Source organism: Diabrotica undecimpunctata, unplaced genomic scaffold (assembly GCF_040954645.1).
Source record: "Diabrotica undecimpunctata isolate CICGRU unplaced genomic scaffold, icDiaUnde3 ctg00001542.1, whole genome shotgun sequence".
NCBI lineage: Eukaryota > Metazoa > Arthropoda > Insecta > Coleoptera > Chrysomelidae > Diabrotica > Diabrotica undecimpunctata.
In genome coordinates this window covers 1,128-11,887 of record NW_027312431.1, presented here as the reverse complement: position 1 = coordinate 11,887, position 10,760 = coordinate 1,128, and the positions used below count along the sequence as shown (strand labels likewise).

The 10,760-nt window shown below is 32.0% G+C and overlaps 1 protein-coding gene across 1 annotated transcript; it reads right to left on the bottom strand.

Annotated features, from left to right (window-relative positions):
- Positions 1 to 1,284: 1,284 nt before the first annotated feature.
- On the bottom strand, positions 1,285 to 10,282 carry LOC140431626 (uncharacterized; the record flags this gene model as incomplete). Its single annotated transcript, XM_072519520.1, has 3 exons — positions 1,285 to 1,828; positions 5,239 to 5,891; positions 10,103 to 10,282. Coding segments are annotated over 3 exons (1,377 nt in total), but the record flags the coding sequence as incomplete, so codon positions are not given.
- Between the last annotated feature and the right edge of the window lie 478 nt (positions 10,283 to 10,760).

The window sequence follows — 10,760 nt, the reverse complement described above, 5'->3', positions numbered from 1 at the left end:
AATGAACCAAATGGAACTACTACGTGTACTGCTCGAATTTTTATTTTTGGCAATTTATAGGGTGGCCACTTTTTTTGTCGTTCAGTGTACCTTCATGTAGTATGGTTAAGCTAAATATATTATGTTTTTATGGAATTAAACCACAATTATTGGTTGTGATTGTGATGAAAATCACATTTTTAATTAACTATTTGAAACCAAATTTCTTCTTCATTTGGGTCAATCAATCAATCAGATTACTGCAAGTCCGGGTAAAATATCTTCTTGTAGCAAGTCTAAAAACATTTTTGAATTTAAATTTTCCTCATAGAAAAATGGTCCAATAATATTGTGTTTAAATATTCCTAAACGACGATATTGGGTATGGCTTTCAATAATATCCTCAGGCTTTCCTGTCGACCAAATCCTTTAATTTTGAACATTTGATTTATTATTGAATGTGAATGTACATTAATCACTAAACAAAATGTTTTTTTTAAATTGTCTGTCTGCATTAGCCCTCTCTAAAATTTCATAACAAAAATTCCGCTCGTCACTAAACATCTCCTTCTCTTAGTTCTTGATGACATTGAAATTTATATGAACGGAAATTATTCATTTTCTAAATATTTAAGACCGTGGAATTATGAATATTAAACTGGTCTGCAATGGTCCGAGAACTTATTTTAGAATTTTCTATAACTGCTGTTAATACATTTATTTAATTTTGATTTTCTAAATTTCTTGGTACCTCAGCAATATTGTTTGTACAGGTACAATTAGAAATCACGGCCCCTGTATTTTCAAAATTTTGTAAAATCCTTTGAATTGTTGAATGACTTGGAATTGGTTTATTGCGATATCTTACGCTAAATAAAGAACTGACGATTCGCGCACTATTGCCTGAATAAAACATTTTTATTATTGCTACTTTCTCCTCAACTGAATACATTTTTAATCAACTTTATTGTTTTTTAAACAATAAATCACAAAATAAAAATTTTGGCAATTTAAATATTGTCAAATATCAGAAACATCAATATGACCAAACGCAACATGTCATACACATTCTTGCACAGCTTGTGGCCTGAAAAATGTATTATATTCTTGCAAAATTTTGGAAAACGTTTAATTCGTAGAACAATTTTAACATTTGTTTTCGATACATATTTCAGTCCTCTACAAATAGTTTTTCTTGACTATTGGTGTAAAATAATTAGGGAAGCAGGAATTCAACAATTTAGATTATTACTTAGGTTTCCTATGGCCCGTTTGACAATTCACCACCCTGTATAGTACTGATCATCAAATTAATTTAAACGACCAAAAAGTATTATAAAATAATCGAAACAAACCTGAGCTTAGTCCAGATAATCTCGCAGATAGGAACGTCCTTCTCTGACTAAATTTTCTATAATGAGTTCCCTTTGTAATCAACAACCTCTGATCAGTGTTAAGTTGATGGGGTGCAATGCTACCTTCTGCTAAACTATTACAAAGCTTCAAAGTGTCTAAATTTGGATTATCACAACCAAATATCTTCTCCAACTTAAGAGCTAGCCACAAATTACTACTATCAAGGACATCGTTTATGATATTTCTTAAAAGATTTAAGGCGTCAGATGAAATGTCTCCATCATATTGGGGAATGTGTGATAATAAATCCACCATTTCCTTGTATAAAATATTTGGGGCAGATTCTTCGTCAAGGGTACAATCAAACGCACGCCATTTTTCGTCCAAATTTAAATACATTAACCATTTGTCCCGTTCAAGAGAATGTTTTGATGGTAAGTCGTATTTCTTCGACCATTGGTGAGCTAGTTTTAAAAGATGATATTTTTCTAGGCTAAAAAGATTATTATAATTAAAATATTATAGATAAAATATTCTGGTACACTTGCATCATCCGGTAGTGATAATAGCAAAGTAATAGTTCTAAAATCTAATAATTTTTAGGGTCGATAACTTTTGGAGCAAACGACCTATTTAGCAAAGCAGCAAAATGATATGTTATCGTTTCTGTATTAATTAGTAATATGCTTTGTAAGCCGTTTTTTACAAATTAGACTATTATAAAGGCAAACTGAAAATACATTAACTTCTGAAATCCTAGCAAGACAAATTCTATCTTCTAGAACTAGGCAAAATCACATCTTCGTAATATTTCTACCACCGTACACAACTCACAAACTCTACCCTTAACTAAAATGTTTATATAAAAAATACCGGGATATATATATATATATATAATATATATATATATATATATATATATATATATATATTATATATATATATATAGAAAAGAAAAGAAATTTAATCTTTGCAGATAAGGTTAAATAGTAAACTCTTAAATATGGGGAAATCTGCAAGAAAGACTCTAATGAGTATCAATTGTTTCGCCGAACGTTTTCGCCAAAGAGAATTAATTTGGCTTCTTCAGGGCTGAAAGAGAATAAATTATAATTAGCTACCATATATTATCTATTAAAAACATTATTGATCTTACCGTAAAGTAGAATTGTAGAGTTATAATGTTAAACAACTTAGCTAGTAACAACATAGTGGTGTTTTTTTGTTACTATGTGCAAAAAAAAGTTTTTTTTTTAACGTTAGAAATGTATGGTAGCTTTGAACTTAAAACGCAAAGGTTTACCCAAGGTTAACCGAAAAACCCAATGTAACTACATTTAAAAGGAGGTAATTCTTTGAATTGTCGGCAATAACTAAATTTTTGATTGTTAGAAAGTTTAAATGTGAGGTTCTGTTTTACCAGAACGCATGTGTTGACAATTCAAGTAGTTCTTTTGAATCTTTATGTCGTTAAGGTTCATTGGTAAAACCGAATGAAGTTAAATCCCAGTATAGGGAAATATTATTTTAGATTTTCTTTTTTTAATTATATTATATTGTTCGTGTATTATTATAATAATATCTTATTGAGATGTATCTAAGAAAAGCAAGGGAATGTTATCTTTTTTAGTTAATGAAAATTAATTATTAAAGTAGGTTAATTGTTAATGGATATATCAGTCAAGTTAGTTATCTGTGATGTTGTATTGTTCTTGGTATCTGATTTAAGTAAGAAGTGGTATATATCGCTTAGATTCTTAATGTCACTCTTAACATTGATGGAGAAATCGTTAAGGAAAATATAAGACATTTCAATGAACTCTCTTTTAGATTTATTGTTCTCACGGTGGAGAATTGTAGTGTTAGTATAGTCCATGAGATGACCAGTGGAATGGACATGTTTGGCTAATGCACAGCGGTCAGGGTGAAGTCGAGAATCACTTTTGTGTAGTGTAATACGTGATTTCAATAATTGAGATGTTTGGCCGATGTAGGAATTGCTGCAAGAGAGGCATTGAATGTTATAGACAATGTTACTAAGCCTATCTATGGGAGTCTTATCTTTTATCTTAGAATAAAGATTATTAATTGTTAGGGCTGATCTACAAGCCACATTAAGTTAATGTTGTTAATATTATTACCAAAGCTATTTTCAACACTTTTTCAGAATCCTTGTTAACCCCGGAGTGATATCTCTGAAATATGGTAATGAAAAATATTTGTTGATAGGAACAATAATATGTCTATTATGGAAACGGACAATATACAAATTTTACAACATATAGAGATCAATGGCAAATGAAGAGATTTCTTACCGGTTTAAAAGTAGCCAAGTTGTAAGCTATGATAATAGCGGGGTAGCGCGGTGGCGGCTCGGTTGAATTATAAATGTATGCTTATATATTTAGACCATTTAATAGTTTTTGGTAACAATTTGTCGCATCACAATCAAACTGTAGTAGAAAAGTATTAGAAAAAATCATTTAAACGTGAATCCTAACAAATGAGAATATTTTAAGGAATTGCTGTATTTATAATATAAAATCTCGGAAAATGGAGAGTCTCTCTTGAACATATAAAGCGAGCAGAGAAAAGCATTACCAATAAAGTAGTACTGAGATTTGAATTTGGCTCAATTTGTCACTAAAGTGTTGGTACTAAAAAAACAGTTTGACAACTGACAGTTTATGGTTAGTAAACATGGAGCGTTACACGAGAAAATCAGAATTGGCCTCCTAGATCGTAAGATTTAACACTCCTCCTCTTCTTGTAATGACGCTACAATCCTTTGTGAGTCTTGGCCTGCTTAACAATGTTCTTCCATTCTGCCCTGTCGGATACTTTCCTTCGCCACTGCCTGGTGTTCATGGTTTTAAGATCCCCCTCTAGGTCGTCTATCCATCTTTTACGGGGCCTTCCTCTTGTTCTGTTTCCTTGGGGCTTCCACCTCTGGACTACTTTTACAGCTCGATTATCTGGCATTCTTTCTAGGTGACCAAGCCAGTTTAGTCTTTGTGACTTTACAAATCTAACAATATCTGCGCTCTGCATTAGTTCATCCAGCTCGTGGTTCATTTTAATTCTCCACGAACCATCGCTTGCATTGGGTTGGTCCAAATATCTTCCTTAGTATTTTGCGCTCAAATATTCTCAGTTGATTTTCATCAGTGGTTGACGGGGTCCACGTTTCACATCCATACGTGACCACTGGTCTAATTACTGTTTTGTAAATTCTAAGCTTAGACTCACGATTCAGTAACTTACTTTTCATTAAGTCTTTGTATGCATAAAAGCACTTATTACCGCTAAGAATCCGGGCTTGTATTTCTTGACTGTATTGTTATTTATTATTGAGCCTAGGTAGGGAAAAGTGGAGACATATTTGTAGGTATGGTTGTCTACCTTCAGATTCTCATGTTGATTCGATTTTATGCACTCCATATATTTTGTTTTGCTTTCATTTATATATACACCAAACGTAGCAGCTTCTCGTTTCAGTTCTATAACTTTTTCGCTTAATACCCTTTTGTTGCGGCTTATTATGGCAACATCATCCGTATATGCGTATATTTGCATTGATCTTGTTGATTTAACACTATTGTATTTTTTATAGAGTTATTTTAAGTAAAAGGTCTAGCCAACAAGCCTACAACCACTCGCATATTGAAAGAGGAAATTCAAAACTGTATGAATGAAATTCAGCCATATTTATGCAAAATAGTCATGAAAAATTTTGACAAAAGAGTGCGTATTCCAGCAAAGCCGAGGAGGCCATCTACCTAATATGCTATTTCATACAGGATTAAATAAAAAAATTACAATCTAAAGAAAAAAAACAGTCTATTCAATTCAAATTTTGCGTAAATTTTGGGACACCCTTTATAATCACTTATTAATACTTACTTGGTTTCAACTTTCTCTATATACTTTAAAAAGTATTCAACAACGCAATCTGCTGATACACTATGTAATTCAAATTCTTTATTACATTGCAACCAAAATTCTACTTCGTTGCCGTCGCGATTTTCGAATTTATACTCCCACTGCTTAACTAACACAATATCAACAGGTATATCTTGGATTTTAGCTATTTTTAAAGCAGCTTCAAATAAATGATTGTTTAAAAGAGCTTTCAAGCAGTCATCTACAGCCGTAAGTTCGTCTTTTTCGTGTAAAAATGCTTCAATGTCGAATCTAATATCACTGTTAGAACCATGTATGATTTTAAGAATCTCAAGTAGATTACTTAGATCTGGACAACGAATAAACTCCTTTAAATTCATTTGTGATAAGAGTTCGATGAGAAGAATTTGTTCATAAAATGAATTCATATTGTACTGTAGTGCCGATGACAGTAGATCAAGTGCTGTACTTTCTAGCCAAATTTTATTGGTTAAATATGTCATCTCATGGTCGTTATCGGTGATGATACTGAATCTTCTGGACTGGCCTACGCACGATTTAAAAGTTTCTAATTTTGATGTGAGAAATGTAGTATCTCTAGCACCATTTAAGCACAAATTTAGAAATTCTAAAAAATATCTCAGTGCGTTACCCTACAATAAAACGAAATAATTAGAATTCGTTATATAACATAATATACAATAACTAAAATAATTTATACAATTCTATCAGATCTCAGTACCTAGTCAAAGTCCATAAATAGCTATAATCCGGCAGCAGTGTTCCCTTTCCGTATGCATGGAAGGGTGGATAGTTGAAAACTATTCTATCTTTTGTAAAATTATTCACTGAATACGAATGGTCCCCCATCTCAAAAAGTAGTAAAGTTTGTTTAGCAGAAAATGGTTGACTTCAACTAGCGCGGTCGTAAATATTATTGACTTGGCCCATTATTAAGACCGGTCCGAAGCGATAAGCAAACGAGGTAGACAAAGTTGGTCTTTTGACAATTAACACTGACTAGACGGTACTCCTATAATAAAGCAAAGGATCCACAAAATTTACAATAATTACGACGACAAAAACAAAAAAACGGATGTATAATATATTGCTTATATACCCGAAATTATTGTTTTGAAATGAGTTTTAAAATAAATTAAATCCATTTTAATTGCTAAGATTATAGAAAAACAAACATTAATAATAATGAGTGGTTCTGAAACAAACCGTTTTTTTTTTAATCGTAACATTTGTAGATTTGATGAGTATCACTCCACACATAGTTCTGTTTCGCTATCGCTATCCTCATTTAAATTAATTATGATCGGTTCAATTATATTATGATCTACATGAACATATGAATTTTCTTTACTTATTACGTGTCGGACTGAATTTCTCCAACTACTTGGAAGAATATAATTGACACATTTTCTTATTAACTCTACAACAGTACTACTTAACGTTGGAGAAATATTTTGTGAACTCACGTTAGACTTCAATTAGTGCCACATATGTTCTATGGGATTAAACATACAATAATAGGGTGGAAGCCGCAGTACTGTATGTCCCATTTCCTCTGCCAATGTATCATAAACATACACTTTTTTTATAGAAAATGCCTTTAAAACTTCTAAAAGCTCTTGTTTGGTGTAAAACTCTTCAAAATACACATCATTCGTCTCCATGTAATTTTGAATTTCCAATTTAGTATTATTCGAGTTTGGAGCCTTACTTAGTTGGCGACTGTGATAGCTTGCATTGTCCATTACTATCACGCAATTCTGAGGAATGTTTGGCATAAGATTATTTTTGAACCATTCTTCAAAAAGTTCTGTCGTTGTATCTTCATGGTAGTCGTCGTAGAAGTCTTTAATATTCTCTGCAGATAGCCACAGGGCATTTGGAATCCAACCATTTTCTGATCCAGCATGTAAAATCGTTATTTTTTTCCCTTTATTTGATGGAGCTTTTGTCTTACATTTACCGGAGGAATCGGCAAATCCTTTAGGTTGCATTGAATGTGTTTCAAACCATGTCTCGTCGAGGTAAATTATCGAACGATTTTCAGAACGGAATTTTCTTATCGAAGTTATATACTCATAACGCCATTTTTGTAATCTATGAGATTCCATAATTACTTGTCTTTTGTCAATTATACGATATCTAAAGCCCATACTATTCAAAATTTTCCATAAGCTGGTGAGGCTACAGCTTATTTGGTTTCGTCGAGATTGATCCGTTGCTTCAGAGCTCTTAATGTAGGTATGCGTTGCTCTTCGTACATGGTATAGACTTTTCGACGTATCAAGTCCTTATCGGCTTCGTCCATACATTTGGTGAAACTGGAATCTTTACGTTTTTTTCTTATTTCTATGTGATTTGATGTAATGCTTTTTACTGTGGTCAGAGGTATTTTCGTCAAATCGCATATTTCACTCGTAGCGGAAGTTGTATCAAGTCCTCTTTTAAGTAAGGTACTGTATATAGTTTTTACAATTTGCTTTGAATCTACAGATAAATGTTTCGTCTTTACCGGAGCATTAGAAGAAGCCCCATTATTATTATCCCACGGACGCCACATAATGACAGAAAACGTAATGAATAAAATGAGTAATACTACTTAACACTTCCTGTGATACATCAAGACAACAAATTTTATCAAGAACTCGTGTTTAAATACTGGTTGGTGTTCAGTTCCATAAACTTATTATATAAATACCTGAAAACCACTTAAAAGGTGATTAGCAAACCCGTCGCGCACGACCATCGAATTCGAAGAACCCTCTTATCAGTACAGTTTCGTCAATATAAGCCTTATCTGTATTAATGAAATTATAATGAGTTTGGATTGTACGCAATTAAATCAACATTAAGAAATGAAGATTGACAAATTTTACCAGGAAACATATTTAAATTTTACCTGAAACTGGGCCTTTTATACTATTATCGGTTAACCCATGATGTTTATAGTCGGTACTAATTGAAGTCAACCATTTACTGCTAAACAAACTTTACCAATTTTTATAAACAATTTTTTTTTATAAATAAATTTTAGTCCAGTCGTAAAGTACGGTTAAAAATATATTAAAAATGCTAGATATGTTAAATATAAAAATATTAAAGTTTAAAAGTTATTCAAATTTTGAAGTCGAGAAATCGAAGACTTAGTCTAACTTTGAATCCTCATAACTTTTTACATGGTGGATTTTTCTCTAAAGGCACACATAAATAGAAAGTTTGAACCTATTTCGGCAATTTACTATTGACAAAAATGGAAGAAACTTTGGTTTTCAATGAGTTAACAAGCAATAAACAAATAGCTTTTCGTCCTTCCGGAATCACAAGCATACAGCGGGCGAGTACGTGTTATTTACGTGCACGTGTATTATGCATGCTAAATAGTGGCTATTTTAAAACTTCAATATATCGATGCAGACGAATGCTTGGAGAATTTGCTTGGAGAGTCGGAGTAATTCAACGTTTTCGAGAAACGAACGACCATACGAGACGGCGTAGACACGGAAGAGGTAGACTCAAAACACCACGTCAAGATCAGTTTATCCGATTTCGTACTATAAGAGAACGTTTTGTCACAATGAGACATTTACAAATACAAGTGGCAGATATTCATAATATTCAAATTAGTAGAAATGATGAATCGAATTATTGCTTATATATCTCTGATAGACGTGCGAGAGTTATTCGACGGCCAAGTGCAACATGTGACCTATTACTTTATTCTATGGAAGATCTGTAATAGTTTGAGGAGGAATATCTCGTACAGTGCGAACGGACCTTGTTGCTTTACGAAGAGGTTCCTTAACAAGTGAAAGGTATATTATAGACATTTTGTCTAACCATGTAGTTCCATTTACTCCTTACATAGAAAATAATTTTCTTTTAATGCATTGATATAATGCATAGTGATTATTTGGACGAGGTTGAACTTGGACATACAAACCATGAACTGGCGTACCATGAACCATTACAAACCATGAACTGGCCACCCTGCAGCCCTGATCTAAATATCATAGAGAATTTGTGGGATATTATCGATCGCCAACTCAGGAGCCGACAACCACCACCTGTCTTTCAAGTTTGGGGTGCAATTGATCAGGACCAAATACGCCGCTTGATTTAAGTATGCCTCGTCGCTGTGAAGAAGTAGTTAGATGTATATGTGTGGAAATACTCTTTATTAAGTGTTTTTGGGAGAGGGAATTGTTAAAGATTATTTAGGTTGTGTTTGCTTAGGCTTTAGCTGTATTAAATGTCAATAAAGTTTATGTAAGTAGTGTTTTCTTTGCTATAAATTTTGATAAAAACTTGTTACATTTTCAAGTTACAAGTTCTGTATAATCTTTGATGATAAAGATAATTTGTTTACGAAAATATTGAGAAAGGATGAAACTATCTTAAAACATTAACGGTCCATTTTACTCTGTCTGCAGCAGTCCTCAAGAGTTCTATTGTTGGTTTTCCACTCCACTGGTTTACATTTTTTAACCAAGACGTGCGTCGTCTCCCCGGTCCTCTTTTTTCTTCCACTTTCTCTTGTATAAGTCGATTTAACTCATATTTTTCATTTCTTAGTATGTGACTAAAGTAGATCATTTTTCTCTCCTTTTAGTGTTGAGTATTTCTTTTTCTTTTTTCATCTTTCTTAAATTCTTCGTGTTTGTTACGTGTTGTGTCTCTGATATTTTCCACCTTCTTCAATAACACCACATGTCAAGGCTTTGCTAAATTTCTATAATCTGTTAGTCCATCTTCGAATCGAAGTTTTGGTTTTGTGATATGTTTATGTATGATATTGGCATTCAATGTATAGTATAGAAATTTGAATTATCTTGCTGTTACTTACCGGTATAAATATTTCAAAACTTTGCAGCAAAGTCTTCGGAAATCGATGCTTCATACAATTGTTAAGCAAATTTGCCACTGAGTGGGAATTTAAAGCAACTGACTCAAAATTGGTGAACATCTCGTAGATACTGCAAGATACTGCCAACCATGTTAACCAACAATTGATGATGGAATCAGGCTAAAATAAGATTATTATTTATAATAAGTTAGTTTATTTATAATTCCATGATGATGGCAATACATAATATTGAGAATTATGTATTACAGTAGTTTTTAAATTTATTTAAATCTTTATTTCTAATTTCTAGAAACACTCAATTTGTCAGCGAAAAAATATAATTAATGTTTTCAAATTGAAGTAATTCAATGTGATTCATTTTCCAAAGTCCAAAACACTTGGTGTAGGACTGATAATATCAGATACATTCTGAATCACTTCACAAATTCGCCTACAACTAATTAAACTTTTTGTTACTAACATCTGTTATATCTGTGTAATATATATATATATATATATATATATATATATATATATATATATATATATATATATATATATATATATATATATATATATAATATATATATATTGATACGATTGGGGTTTATAGAAAATAGTTTATAAGTTATATACTAGAGAATTTTATAAAAATATA